The sequence below is a fragment of the Pituophis catenifer genome, unplaced genomic scaffold (genome assembly GCF_029215685.1).
Source record: "Pituophis catenifer annectens isolate HBS135680 unplaced genomic scaffold, rPitCat1.0.hap2 SCAF_4, whole genome shotgun sequence".
Taxonomy (NCBI): Eukaryota; Metazoa; Chordata; class Lepidosauria; order Squamata; family Colubridae; genus Pituophis; species Pituophis catenifer.
In genome coordinates this window covers 62729519-62745353 of record NW_027256884.1, presented here as the reverse complement: position 1 = coordinate 62745353, position 15835 = coordinate 62729519, and the positions used below count along the sequence as shown (strand labels likewise).

At 36.5% G+C, this 15835-nt stretch overlaps 1 protein-coding gene across 9 annotated transcripts in view; it reads left to right on the top strand.

Moving 5' to 3' along the window:
- The window catches only part of DMD (dystrophin), a 2096968-nt gene that overhangs the window by 2074086 nt on the left and 7047 nt on the right, over window positions 1-15835 (top strand). For 8 of the 9 annotated variants that reach the window (XM_070944209.1, XM_070944203.1, XM_070944204.1 and 5 more), the window contains one exon: window positions 9460-9552. In XM_070944209.1, the coding sequence (XP_070800310.1) occupies window positions 9460-9552 (93 nt within the window). Of the gene's footprint in view, window positions 1-9459; window positions 9553-11412; window positions 11445-15835 lie in introns of all 9 variants that reach the window. The other variant, XM_070944202.1, reaches the window with a different exon arrangement.

Genomic DNA, 15835 nt, shown 5'->3' with positions numbered 1-15835 from the left:
ATAAGATAGGGCAAAAAACATAAAATGTGAGGACAGTCGTAAATTCGAGGACTGGTCAAAAGTGCGAGGACCAGTCAAAAATAACTTTTTCAGCCCTCTGAGTAGTCTCTGTGCACAAAAGGACTACCCAGAGGGCTGAAAAAAGTGATTTCTGACAGGTCCTCGCACTTTTGACCGGTCTTCACAGTTATGACTGGTCATCATTTATGCCCATTGTACCATTCTTAACAACCGTGTCACTCATTTCATAACTGCTTCTCTTCACCATGGTGACAAGATAGGGCAAAAACATAAATTGTGAGGACAGTCGTAAGTTCGAGGACTGGTCAAAAGTGTGAGGACCAGTCAAAAAAACTTTTTCAGCCCTCTGAGTAGTCCATATGCATAAAAGGATACAGCAATAGAAAGGGATGAAGGAAGGGAAGAGAAATTAGAATAGGAGTGAAGGTAAGAAAGGGAGGAAGAGAGAAGGAGAAGGAGAAAGAGGAAGTAGGGAGAAGAAGAAGAGGGGGGGAAGAGAAAGTAAGTAAGAAAGAAAAGACAGAAGTGGTAGGTTTGAGGAGAAAGATTGCTGTACAATAAAAAAGATGAAAGGGAAGAAAGCCAACCCCAAACAAATATAAAGATATTAAGATAAAGAATGAATTGTTAAACTTTAAAGAATAAAAGAGAACAAATAGCAATAAATAGCAATAATTAGAAACACACATACAAACATACAACGTATTTTTTTTGAACAGAGTATTTGGCCGGTCCACAAATTTAAACAGTTGTAGGAAGTTAGCACCCACCCCTTTCCTAGAAGAATGAAATATTTTGGGAAATATTAAAAAGGCAGAATATTATATTTCCCTGGATGAGAAATGGAAAAGCATATTTTACAGACAAAGCAGCTCCCACCTTCCTGCCCCCCACCCTTTGTTAATGGGCCAGAGGCAGAAAGTCAATCCTTTGTCAAAGGACATTTGCAACACAATAGCAACGGAAACTAACACAATGGGCCCCATCAAGCCATGTGATCCTGTCCACCATTAAAACATCTTTCCAAGCAGTCTCCATGTTTCCAGTGTCTTTTTCCCCACTTGGAGCAGAACCCAGAAGGATATTTCTTCCAACACAGTATTTAGTCATTTCAATTAAATTTACAATTTCTATATTTCCTTTTTACCATATTTATTCCTCATCTATTTTTTTAAAAAACCAATATTACCCTTCATCCTCATCTCTAATCTTAATCAAATTCAATTTTTCCCTTCTATTCTATATTATACCACTTCGCATTGTCATCTATTTTTATATCCATCCTCACATTGGTTAATTATGTAATACAGTTGTTTAATACAAATGCAACATTTTAATATTAATCAATTAGTTATATAACTATCTTTTTTGTATATTAATCAATATGAACATGAATATTCCAATTATTTCCATGCAATCCAATTTCTTACAAATCAATTAATTATATTTACCAATAATAATAAACCAAATAATTTCCCCCATATATTCCTCCAAACCACAACTTAACCATTTCTGCTTTCAACACAATATACAATTAATAGTATCTCAATTATTACAATTCCCTAGTTAAATAGAGCTTTTTTTGTTTTGTGTTTTAAAATCTTGAACCTCCTCTTGCCCTAAATTTCCCATTGTTTGCAGTTTTGTACCTACCTTTTTTGGTGAGGAAAAAGAAAAAGAAATCTCTCTGCCTCATTTTGTCACGTTGCAACAAAGACCCTGCTTTCGCTTTCGCTTTTCAGCATAGCTAGGGGGAAAAAAAATTGCTCCAGGAATTTACCTCTTTGCAGCTAGCTCTTTGAAGCCCCGCGGCAAGAATTTAAAGTTTTTTTCCTTCTAGCATCAGCTGGGACTCCGGAGGCAGCAATAGTTTGGGAGTGGGCGGGGTAAGCGAACGGTGATGGGGCGATCCAACAGAGGCAGAGGGTGAGGGTGAGTAAAGGCGTGGGGGGGGGGGCGAGAGAAGGCTTTGGCAACCCCTGTGAAATGGCCGTTTGACCCCCAAAGGGGTCGCGACCCCCAGGTTGAGAACCGCTGGTCTATAGTTTTTGACTTGTAAATCTGTATTGTCTTTAGATATAAGTGTGATATACGCCTCCATCCAAGAATCTGGTATCTTTGCCTTCACCAAAAGTTCATTAAATAATTCCAACATTACATTACTTAACACCTCTTGAAATATTTATATAGTTCTGCTGGTAATCCATCTGGACCCGGTGTTTTCCCGTTTTTTTTTGTTTTGTTTTTGTTTTTTTGTTTGTTTTTTTGTTTTTGTTTTTAATTGCTCCTGTCAATTCCATCATTGATATTCTTTCCTCTAAGGCTTTCTTGTATTGTTCAGACATTTTAGGTAGGTCAAATTTCTCTAAAAATTGTTTTATCTTTCCATCAAGCATCATCTCTTGGTTATATAGTCTCTCATAATAATTTTGAATTTTTTTTCCTTTTCTTCATTTTTATAACATATACTTCCTTCTTCATCTTGTAATTGATTAATTAATTTCTTCTCTTTTTTTTTTTTTTTTTTATATGCCAACCATCCACCTAGCTTATTTGCATTTTCAAAGAAATTCTGTTTGGCTGACCTTAATTTATATGCCAAAAATTCTTCTTGAATTAAATTTATTTCATGTTTTTTCAATTCCATTTGTTGTTTAGTTGTGGATTTTCTTGTAATTCTTTCTCCAGTCTCTTATATTCCTCTTCCAATTTCTTCTGTGTTTGTCTTTTCTTTTTATTCTTTTTTCCCAAATACGTTATTGCCAGGCCTCTAATATATGCTTTCATTGTATCCCATACATTCTGAAGTGATGTATCTTTTGTTTATTTTGAAGAAAAACTCCCAATTCTTTTTCCATAAATTGTTGAAATTCTTTTTCATTTAGAATTGTTTGATTCAAAGTCCATCTATACTTTTTCCTTTGTCCTTTCCATGTTATTATAAGTGGATTGTGATCGGCCCAAAGATTTGAGTCAATATTTATTTCTTGTATAGTGTCTATTAGATCTGATGGCATCCATATCATGTCTATCCTGGACCATAACAAGTGTCTATTTGAATAAAAGGTATATTTTTCTTTCAAATGTCTATTTCTCCATACATCTTGTATACTTAATTCCTCTATCATTGTGAAAAAAGTCTTCAGACGTGTTTTTTCTGGGTTTCTTATTTATTTTTGTCGTTTTATAATCCAAATCAACATCCGTTACTGCATTAAAGTCACCCATTATGCATATATTTTCATATTCCAATTCTAATATTTTTCTGTATAACTTCCCATAAAATTCTTCCTGTTTATCATTTGGAGCATATAACGCTATTAAGAGTATTTGTTTAAAGTTCATTCTTGTTTCCACCATCAATATCCTCCCTTCGTCATCGTCAAATACTAGTTTAGGCTCTAGTTTTTCTTTTATATATACTGCTACTCCTCTTTTGCTTTGTTGTATCAATGAAGTAAATAAAACTCCTAATTTTGAATATTTTAATAATTTTATGTGTTCTTTTCTGATGTGTACTTCTTGTAAACACATAATGTCCATCTTTAATTTATTTAATTTGTTTAAAATTCGATTTCTTTTTGACACCGAATTCAACCCATTTACATTTATTGATATTGCTTTTATTTCTTCTTCCATGTTTTACTTATTACTAGCTTTCGATCTTGTCGCTCTTGTCTCTCTTTGTTCTTTTGCTCTTGCTCCTTCTCTCATTGCTCTTTCTTCCTGTTCTTTTGTTCTCTTTTATGCTTGCCTCTTGATATCCAGTTCCTCTTGCTTCTGCCATTTTTCCATCTTCTAACGGACCCCAATATTACTCATAAAATGCTGTTGCTTTTTCAGTGGAATCTAATCTATGTCTTTGTTCTTGCCATGTCACCAATATTCCTTCTGGGATTAACCACCTAAAACTCACTCCTTTTGTAATTAAAAGCCTTGTTAAGAAATGGTTTTCTTTCCTCAAATCTCTAACTCTTCTAGGTATTTGTCTCAGCACCACTATCTCTATATTTTTATATTTCATTGCAGTGTTTCTAGTTATTTGTAGTATCTCTGTTTTTATCACTTTCTTTGTGAATCTTACATGGACATCTCTCAGTAACTTATTTCTCATTGCATATCTTGTGTGTACTCTAAAAACCTCATCCATCTCATTTAATATCTTCTTAGGTTGTTCCAGCACTTCTGCCAACATCTCTGCCAACACATCCGGCAAATTTTCTCCTTCCTCTTCCTCTATATTTTGAAATCTTAAATAATAATCAGATCTATCCATTCCCAGAGAAATAATTGTTCGCTCTTGGTTTTTGTCCACTGATGTCAATTTTTCCTCTAATTCTTCCACTTTCTTTTCTGTCAAGTCCACTTTTTCCTCTACTTTTTGAATCCTTTCTTCATTTTTCCCAATCATCTCTTTCACTTCTTTTAAATCTTCTTTCAAATCGTCATGAAGTGTCTGTATGAGATTTTTTAAATCCGTCGTTTCTGATATTTTTAACGTTTCTGTTGTAGAGGGGCTTGCTACTGAATGCAAATGTGCTGTAAATTTCTTCATCCCTTAGTTTTATATGTCCCAATTTATAATCCATTTGTGATTACTATTTATAATCCAAATATCTAATTCACCTCGCTGGATTAACCAGAAAAAAGAAAAAGAAAAAATATAAGCAAAAAAGTTAAAGAAAATTCAATCTCCCCGCCCCCCACCCCCAGTGAAAAGGTATCCAATAATAATATCCAGCAAAAAAAGAGGGGAAAAAGGGGAAAGGAAGGAAAAAAAGATATATGAAAAGAAGATGAAAAAAAAAAAATTTTAATCCATTATCTTTCTTCAGGATCTTCTTGCCTTAATCCAAATTTTAAATGAATCAGCAGTATTTTTCTTCGCTCACTCAGAGAAAAAGAAAAAGAACAGAAGAGAAAAAGAAAGGGACAAAAGGAAAGGTTTTATCCAGACTGTGTTCTACCATCAAATAGTAGACAAGGGGGAAAAAAATAGAATTCTTTCACTTCTCGGTATTCTTTAGGCACATGCTGGCTGCCAGGTGGGGCCTCTCTGGCCAGGGCTGCAGTTTCCAGCACACGGGCCTTCACTTCAGTCGTGTCTTCTAGGAGGTGTTTCTGACTCACAGATGGCAGTGGTCCAACACCAATGACTAGCTTCCTATAGCCGTCCTCCCAGGAGATTGTGGGGCCCCACTTATCTAGCCATGTGAGTCCCAATATGACTGAGTCAGTCATCTTTGGGGCAATTACAAAACGGAGTTGTTTTTGGTGAAGACCCATCTCCAGCTTGACAAGTTCAGTGACCAAGGTACCAGGGCCCCCACCAATTAGCATCCCATCGACTTGTTCAAAGCTGATGGGGTGTGCAAGGGGCCTTGTGCGTATGCCCAACTGTTCGACTGTGGGGAGACTGATTAGGCATCACGTGCAGCTGGTCTCTATGACGGCTTTTAATTCCCCTTGGACCCCTGTCTCTGGGACTACTACCTTGATTTTGAGAGCAAAGGGGTGGATGGCTTCACTTACCATCAGGTCGTCGTCACCACTGCTTTCCCCCACAGAGACTGGAGGAGATTCATTGGCCAGAGTACCCTCTCCTTTGTTGGGAAGGAGAGGGACTTCTGCAGCCTGTTTGACACTTTGTCCTTTGTCTGGCGGTTTCTGTGGGGTTTTCTTTGCTCCGGCTCTGGCGGGAGACCGGGTTTGGGGAATTGGAGTCGGAGCTAGGCATTCCAAGGCCTGGTGCCCATGCTGACCACACCGGTAGCACTTGACAGTCCCAGAAGGTGTGGGGGAGGCACCTTGGTTTTCTTCACTTGGGTCCAATGTCCAAGTGGTCTCCTGGCAGGTTTTTCCACAGCTGGTTTCCTGTGAAGGTGAATCTCCAGGTCCAGAATGATGGCCGTGTTGTACCATAATTGTATCCGGTTCAGTACTCCCCTAATGCTGCAGGCTTGCCTGAGGTCTGGATCAAGGGCCTCTTTGAAGGTATGCACCATTAGGCGTTCTGGCCAGTCTTGCAACTTTCCAGCCAGTCTCCAAAACAGTCTCCAAAACTCCCCATATTAATTCCCTTGTGGGTCTGCCAGTTTGCTTCAGGGCTTTAATTTAGGTTTCAGCTTCCACTTGTTGGACAGTATTATTGAACCTGACCCACATTAGCTGGACGAATTCATCGGTATCCTCTAGCTCAGGGACTTCTTCGTGATGAAGCTCCACTAACTATTCCGAAGCCTCTCCTTTATTCGTGCCATCTGCGATGGTGGAAATCAATACCCGATTGGATGGATATTGATTTCCATATTGGTTGAAGTGGGCCCAGATGTGGTTGAGAAAGAATGCCAACTTCCCGGGAGTCCCATTGAACGTCACCCAGAACCGTGGGGGAGGAGGGGCTGGCGAGACTGGAGGCTGGGCTTGCATAGGTTGTTGGCCCGGAACTTGCTGCTGGGCCAGAACCTGTTGCGAAACCACCGGCACCTGTTGTTGAGCCTAGACTTGTTGAGGCTTGAGGTTGCCGGTGCGGCTGCAGCGGCACAGGAGCTTGCTGCGGCACAACAGCTGACTGCTAGAAGGAACTGAGTGGTTGAAAAGGCATCGGCTGCTGGGTTAGGGCCAGTGTCCACTGGCATTGCATCCATCCTTGCCCCGGGTAGAAAGCCCACCCGCGAGGGATTTGGCTCGTCGATGGCAACCCAAACCCGGGTTGATGCTGTTGGGCAGGTAAGCTCCAGAATCCCTGCAGCAGTCCCTGCATTCCGTGGCTGGACTGGCTCAATAAGGCTGGTTGCTAGGTCATTTGAACCCCCGGGGTGGATGGAGCCCACAGCTGGCCCAGTTTGAGGTGCAAGGCTGTGAGTCAAGCCGCTTGGGGCTGAATGGAAAGAGGCCGATGCTCCGCTCCATTGGGGTGCAACTCCTTGGCTTGGGAAGGTGAATGTTGGTTGCACCAAAATCCACTTAAGCTGCTCGGTGCCGAGGGGCTAAGTCATCCCACTCACGCTGAGTTGGCTCAACTGCTCCGGGAGACTGGCCAGCGACTGGCTGTGTGACGGCAACAGGAAGCCCCATTCTCCAGAACGCCTGCGGTGCATCTGCTGTGGCCCTCTCTACCCAAGGGTCAAGGCTTGTCCCACACCCATCCGTGGTTCCAACAGCAATCCCTGGATGCCAGGGGTAACTCCTGCGGCTTCATCCTGCAGAATTTCTGCTCTGGCATCGGTTCCTTGCGTCGGGCACCTAGCTGGCGTTCGGTTTCTGCAGCTTTTATGGCTTCCTCCATAGCTGGGGAAGGAGAGTAGAGGGTCTCAACAGGAATTGTTGAGCCTACTACCTCCTCCGTGGCCTTCTTTTCTTCCTCTATCTTCTCTGAGTCTGTTGTGGCTCCGTTACCGGAGCCTGTGTCATCATCAGGAGAGGACTCCGAGAGTGAAGGGGAGGAGTTGGCAAGGCCTCCCTCTCCAGGACCCTCCTCTCTGGCAATTCCTTCGGTGTCCACCGAAGAGCAAGAGATAGGGCCAGGGCCAAGCACGTCCACGCAGCCACAGATGGACAGTGATGAGGGTAATGAGTCTTGGCTGGACCCACGCCAGCATCGCAGAGATAAGCACGTGCAACAGAAGAAAGGGCGTGCCCAAGATTAGGCTGAGTCACTGGACCACACCCCACAGGATATAAAAGGGAGCGTGGTGGCCAGTCAAACCTTGTGACGAACAAAGCTGAAAGCTTCCACACCATTCTGCATTGCCGGACTTTTGCTTTAAGACTGGATTATCTCTGGACTTGATTGTAATTATTGAGCTGCTTTCCTTTGATGTATCAGAAGTGGGGAGAAGTTATCTCTCCTCTTTGTAAATAATAAACTCTTGGCAGGTTGTTGCCAAGTTCCGTTATCATAAGGAAAAGGATTTTGCCGGCTGGTTTGGTCTTTAACTCCTGAACGTCTGTTGGTATGTGTGCGTGGGGTTGGGGACAGAACAGAGTCTTCGCGCTGGGGGGAGGTGCTATAGTTAGAAAGGAGATTCAGGTTAATGTCAGGGTTCCAAGTAACATACCCAACAAAATCAAAATCCAAGGCTTGAAGTTCTTCAAAGCTAATTTTTATTAGAGATGTCATATTGGCACATCTGTGAAAACCCGAATCTGAGAGTTGCTGGGTTTTCCTCACCCAAAAGAAAGTTCAAGTCCTTGCCCATCGCCCACATGTTCATCACACAAACCAATCAGGTACCCTCCGGAACAGAAGATACCTTCCCAGTCTTCTCAGCACAGCTGCAGAGCAAAGCGGCCTTGACTTTCTGGAAAGAATGTTATTTTAACTACATATCATCTTCATTCCATACAATCCCCCTCCCATTTTCCCACAGTAGAATTTGTGGCAGGCCTGAAGGCTCAAAGGCAAAAGATGGCTTCCAGTTCTGACAGTCTCAGTGGACTGATTAGCAAGCCCTGTCCTATTTCTCTCTAGTAAATGGTTGGATCATAACAATAGGAGTAAAACAGAATTTTCTATTATTTATCATTTTTCTGTTTTTGCTCAAATACCACCTTCAGTGTGGGATTTGCTACTGCAATATTGTGACAGTGCCAGAGTGTTCATTACATTTACTGCAGTCATACAATCATAAATCTGCTTTTGATCTTACTAAGTAAATAAAGGTACTAAGGATACTTATCTGCAGATCTCAAGATTTGAAAGTTCACATAGATTATTGAACAATGGAAGAAATGTACCAAGAAAAAGCACTGTCTGATCCAACATTAGATGCAAACAATTGAATCCAAGGCTCAACTTGAGAAGTGTTCCAGTGAGGAAGGTAAGATTGTTGTAGACCAGAATAACTGAACTTCTTCAACCTGGCACCATCCTAATGATTACTACAGATTTCACAGAATCCTCATGAATAACTTCTGTAAGAATATGACTATTGATTAATTTGTTCATTATCTGCTAAATACCAAAATACCATCACTGATCACCTCAATTAATTGGCATTTTGGTGCATTATGCTACAACAATTCCATTGCTACTTTATTGTTAGAGATATTTCACAAGATATGTATCGTGCTATTAAAAAAAAGAAGTCTCACCCACCCACTCCAGTCACACATATAAAATCTTATACATGTGGTAATATAAAATCCACACCCTTCTCTTCTGAGAGTTTAAGAACATAATAGATTAATTATACTATTCTTAAATACATTTCTCTACTATTAAAAATATTACATCTTATGTTAGGCACTGTTTTGTACCCCAAAAACTTACATAAAGCTGCTAGGAGGAATTATCAGAGGTTTTAATGCTACTTATCTGTAGCACATGAATTGGAGTGACTTTGTATATTTTAGACCAATTATTGCACACGCTGATAGAAAGATGAATGCTGTGGTAGAATAGATGAAGTATACTTCTGCTTTTCTTTTTATTAGGTGAGGATGATCTATTAAGTCCTCCCCGGGCCACAACCACAGGATTAGAAGAGGTCATGGAACAGCTTAACAATTCCTTCCCAAGTACAAGAGGTAAGGATCATTCAGTAGGGCATGATGCAAGTACCGGTGTATTACAGACAGTGGATCTTTCTTTCAAATTGATATTATACTCAGAAATACATAAGTAAAAGATGCAAGTCTAAAAGAGAAGACCACAACTTTACCTCCATAAATACTATGATTAGCTGGAAATAATTATAAAATGTGTAGTGCAGTCTTTGTGTTCTTTTAATCTTTTGCATTTAATAAATGTATGTATTGGTACAATAATAAATTAATACATGGATTACATAATGCAAAAGTTAAAATATATTACTTATATATTTGGTAGAAAGGAAGTTGTTCTTTGAAAGATTAGAAAATTCCCACCATTCTATAGTTAGCTGAAGCTAGTAGTTTCAATAAATAACAATTGCTCCATTTCATGTTTTTCTGTCACATCAATATGACTACTCTGTCCATGAACAAAATGATTACTATATAGTAATCATATACAAATATATATATATAATATACAATTTCTGTATACATACTCTTAATTGTGTAGCTCAGAGCATATTTATAGCGACTGTGACTCCTTTTCACAGCTTTATGATAACTCACAGTTCTCAAAGCAAAAGATTTGATATTTGAAAATAAAAATACTAAATACCAGTGTAGTGGTTTATGAACATTTTTAAACTGATAGGTTAGAGCAAATTACTTTATATTTTAAGACAGTTTGTATAACTTATGGGACTTTTTGTGTATATTCAATATGGATCTTCCTCATAAATATTGATTTGAAAGTATGTTTTTATTGTTATAAGTTATATGCACCATTTATATTACAGTAAGCTGGGATGAATTCGCCATATATTGGCCCTAATCAATTTTGAAATAAATGACATTATTTAACTAGGCATATATTGCCCAATGATTATAATTTTCTTTAATTAAATTTGGTGTTCAGTAGAAGCTGAGTATTCCCTTATGCCTTTTTAATGAAACAGGTACTTGCATTCTCAGGAAACAATTATTTGGATTAATTAAACACCTTGTGATCTTTATAAACACTTGGAATTTATACATTTACATTTTATATGGTATTTTTTCAAAATTATTTAAAATAACTTATGTAATTTTGTCCTTATATTTTTCACTGTGTCTTTTTAGTACGAAATAAAGCGTAATATTTATTTGTGGTTTTAAAAAGGTAGTTAGGGATAAAATTGATAGAAAGCCAACATTTCCATCACAAATCAGATTAGAACCTATGTACAAATGTTAAGCCAAATATTCATTTTCCATTGCTTAGATTTGTTGTTTTGTTGAGTAAAAGGTTTATGGATATAAATTCCAGAGATGAGAATATTTAATTGAATGTTGGACAATAAAATTCTTTAGTAGAAATATATAACAATATTTTTGTTAGCACTTTGAACTGATTTTCTGTGATCTATCTCTCATTCTTCCCTTTCTTCACACAGTAAATGTATTGTGAACCATGGATTAATTCTTTTTAGGATTGTAAGTAATTAAATATTTTAGCATAAAAGTTGACTTTTAAATCCAAACATATCTGGCAAAATACACTTAGAAAACACAATGTATTTTTCAAAGTTGTACAGGATCCATTGATGGTATTGGAATTACATTGTCTTTTCCCAAATTAATGTCCTTTTTCAAAAGACTGATCTGAAGATGTGTGTATCCATCTCCTTATTTCAAAGGCTGACAGTGAAGGAAATGTGTGTATGGGAGGTTTACTTAAAAACAAAATTATGTGGATTTAAATACTTTGCACCCTTTTTCAAAAACTGTTGTTTTAAATCTATGTTCATAATAATAATTGATATATTTTGTGTGTGTATGTGTGTTCATTTTCTTTTTGATACATCTAATATAAAGGAAGAAATGGCTCTGGAAAGCCAGTGAGTGAGGTTAGTGCATATAATGCCCACTGCAAGAGCTTCTCACTGCTTCATTCTCCTTTTTTTGGAGGTGTGTGTGTGTGGCACTTGTGGCACAGCATGTGTGTTTTTCAGTACTTGTTACAGGGATACTGTAATATATAATACTTCTCAACTGTCAATGGATATCAAACTACTAGAAACAGAAGAAATGCATATTTTTTTCATTAGGCTATCTCCAAAAATGGGCAGGGGAATATAAAAGTGAAACTGTTTCTATAAAATTGTTCAAATAAATCTTTCATAGTTAATCATAACTTGATTTGCATTTTGAGACTACAGCAGGTTTTTTACCTTATATAACTATTTGGAACATATATGTTCCAAATAGTTATATAGAATTATTTAGTTATGTTCTTTTCAAAGCAAGAGTTGAGAGATATAAACTGCAAAATCTTTCAGCTTGCAAGTTTAATGTTTGTGCCAGTTAAATTGTCACTAACACCCACAGACTAAACTGTGTCATGTTAAAGCATGTGTGAAAACTCAGCTGATTTAGCTGTTACAAAATTGAATTTTAATCTGGTGAGAATGAAGGTTTATTATTACAATCAAGGACTAGTTCATAAAGAAAAGATATAAATGGAAGCAGGTTTTGCATTTTGTTGAATAGCCCACTATAAATCTTGCTTGTTTTTCAATCTAAATATTTCGTAGTTATTGTATGGAAAATCATAGGAATTTCAATAACTTGATGTAAGCTCATAGCATTCTTGTTACTAAAATAGTTGGTAGTTTACTGAAGGCATCTGAATGTTTTCCACCAAATTTGATATTTAAAACATATAGTTTAATAAAGGGAAAGTAAAAAAATGTTAATGTGTCACAATACAAGATAATGGAGAACTGCAATAGCCTTGTATCTAAACTTAATCAAAGCTCATTCTTATATAAGAATCTGTCTCCTATTTAAGAATAAATGGAGTTTGAGGCAGAAATGGAGTTGTAGGCAAAAAAAAGTAAGTTTTGAAAAGTGATTAATATATATTAAGAGTATATACAGTATCATATTAATGGAAGAATTCCAGGGAATACAATTAAAAATACTATCATGAACTTAAAATGTAATTAAGTATAAATTAAAGAATATTTTAAAAAATTATAATTTGTCTATATTTACAAAACATTTAATAATTCTGTATAATAGAAATATCACAGTACTATGTATAAATACATTGTTGCAATGAATGGAATTTTTTAAAAAAAAGGGATTGAAAAATATTTTTGTATCATTCAGATTATAGGTGCTTTAAAAATCACATTAACATTCATTTGATTTATATCCCACTTTTCATTCAAGATAGTCTGGCAGCATGAATTTTCTTTGAAGACAAAGAAAGTCCAGTTGCCTCTTGGAAAAGTCATGACCTGGATGACTGTGAATCTCCATAGACATTTAGAACTGTATTTTTTTTCCCAAACTAGGGTTTAAACCTGTAGAGGTGGGGGAAGTGCTTTTTAAATTAGCATTTAGGTGCTCTGGGGCTGTGCAAAGTCTGAAAGACTTGTATCATTCTTGAAGTATGTACAACTTTATTGTTGTACTTTAAATGGTGCAGTAATTCTGTTACACTGCTGTTCCAATTGTGTTGCTTCTATTTTTTTCAGATTGCACAATTTATCTGTTAGTAAGCTAAAGATTGAAAATTTAATTAAACTTCTTAATTGCTCCCTTTTCAAATCCTTGGGAGCCTGCTCTAATTAAAAATAGGTGCAGTTTCTTCTCATATTGAGGGAAGCAACACATATGTTTAATGCAAGCCTCCAAATAATGCATGAAATGTATGCATAGACACTTAAAATACTTCTTCAAACATTTTAAACACATCTGTCAATCATTTCCATTCAAGTGTGGTGATTAAAAGGTTTCTTCCTGTTTCTTACAGCTTAGTATTGTAAAAGGTAAAAATGTAATAGTCACAATTACATTTAATAATAATAATGATGATGATGTTGTAATAAATGTAATATAAAGTCCTTAAATTATGTAATTATACAAAAAATCCCTGCAGATAATAAATGTCATCCTTATTTTACTAATTTATCCATAAACGTTATTCAATCTAATCCACATGGTTAAGGTACTGGACTTGAAAAGATGAATTGCTCTTCCATAAGGATGAATCAGGGCAAGCCAATTAACTTTGTTAAAGGATCATTGTGTTTGCACAGAAACGTCGTTGTAAATCTAATACTAATTGATTCCAATGAATAGTAGCAGGATCATGCTTTGCTTCCAACCACTACTTTAGTCAAAATTCCCATGAAGCAGAGCATCCTGAAGCAGAGCCTCTTATTTAAAGTGTCATGAGTAAATTATCAGTTAAATTCTAAGTAAAGCACAACTGATTCAAAATGATTACCTGAAAGATCTTAAGAAGTTTCAACACCATCTATCATGTGGACACACTTAAACTGACTGCATTTAAAGGTGTTTTCATAAGGGCAGTATTTGGATACACATCTAAATCATTTGATTTGTGAGGACTACATTTTCTGTATGAACAGTCATCAATATTAAGAGGTGGATAGACTTCCCTCTTTAGATTGAATGGATAATGAACAGAGGCAGAGGCATTTCAACTGGTCCATCCTAACTTCAGAATGTACATCTGAAGCCACATGAAAATGTATTTGTCCCAAACATTTAATTTACATTATTGTTTATATGGTTATGTGTCTATGTGTATGTTGCATGATTGTTTTGTTTGCCATATCTTCTAATTTTGTATTACTCTAAATATTGTATGAATCATTTCAGACTAAAAATTATATCAGTACAATTGCAATTTCCACTACAATTTCAATGCCACAGGGTCCCGTCCCCCCCCACAGCAGTTTCCAGGACATACAGCCATGGAGATAATCTAAGCTCCCTGTTAGCTTTTCACACTTACAGTTTTTGATAACAAAATATCCTCAAAGGTTTGTTTACTTTGAATCCAAAGGGCAAAAACCCTCCCAAATCCCTGCCACACGGGAAAGCATTTAGATTGTGCCTTAGATGCAAGAAAGGAAAATTAGAAAAAATAAAAAGATATGTATCATCTTGTAGGTTTATATGTAGCAAGCAGAGTTTTGTTCTTGTAAATCACTGTTTTTAGAATATTAGACTTACCTATCAATAAATAAAGTATGTACAGTAATTGGTATAGCAAACAGGCAGAATAGAATTAAACTAATCCACTATTGAAAAATTCACTGTGCTCATAAATTACTTGTTAAAATTAGTGAACTATCATAACCAAGGCTGTTTCTTAGAAACTGTTATAGTTTGAGGACAATAATCTTACTAGAACAAGGGAAAATTGCTAAGAAAGATATGGTGTACAACTATTAGTCATGCTGAACCTCTTACCACACTCAAGTTTCTAATCCATCAAGAAAGGGAGTTATTTTAGCCTAACACAGAAAAAAATTAGGAACATTGGATCTTTCTGCCCACAATCAATTGTGTCAGTCTTAATACACCAAGGATAGTAGAATATTTGTACAGCCTTTCACATGGGTATGCTTTTAATGAAAAATCTCTCCAAATGTAAAAAAAGAAATTGACTAGGAATGATAAAATTATAGGGAAAAAACAAGGGAGCCCAACCTCTACACAGAAAATGTAAAACATAATTAATACTAGCTAAACTTATTGCTTTAGACCTTCCTTGAAAAATTGTTAACTTTCAACACATGTTTAGAGTTCACTGCAAAAAAGGATGAATTGAGTGGCTTTGATATTACTAAGCAAGCCCTCCTTGCTTTTCTTCCTTCCCCCTCTCCCCAACACTATTCTTTAATGACACGTGGAGGATAATTAATTATTAAAATAATAATTAAAACATAATTAAATTTGTGAAAAGATGGACTGTGGCTTTGCCCAATCATGCATACTACTCTATCTCATAAATTGAGCCAGCCAGGAAATCAAGTTACTTCTGCTTAAGCATATCTTCCTAACAGGCATTGTGAAATAATGAATATTCAATCTAGTTTTCATATTCTACAAGGGGACATCCAATTTATTCATATCTCTAAAGTCTTTTAGCACACTGAGATAGTATCAATTTATAAAATACTTTAGGAGGCATGTTATGTCATTTTTTTTTAAAAAAAATTGCAGATTGTCAAAAACAGATGGGATTTAGCATTATTAGTTTTTAAAATAGAGTCTGAAAAACCAGTAATTTTCTGTGTTGAACCAAGGGGTGGTAAACATTACTTTAAAAAGCAATATTGCATAAGTATAGTCCTATACAATAAAATTGGTCATAGAATAGAATAGAATTCTTTATTGGCCAAATGTGATTGGACACACAAGGAATTTGTGCTCTCAGTGTACATAAAAGAAAAGATACATTCATCAAAAA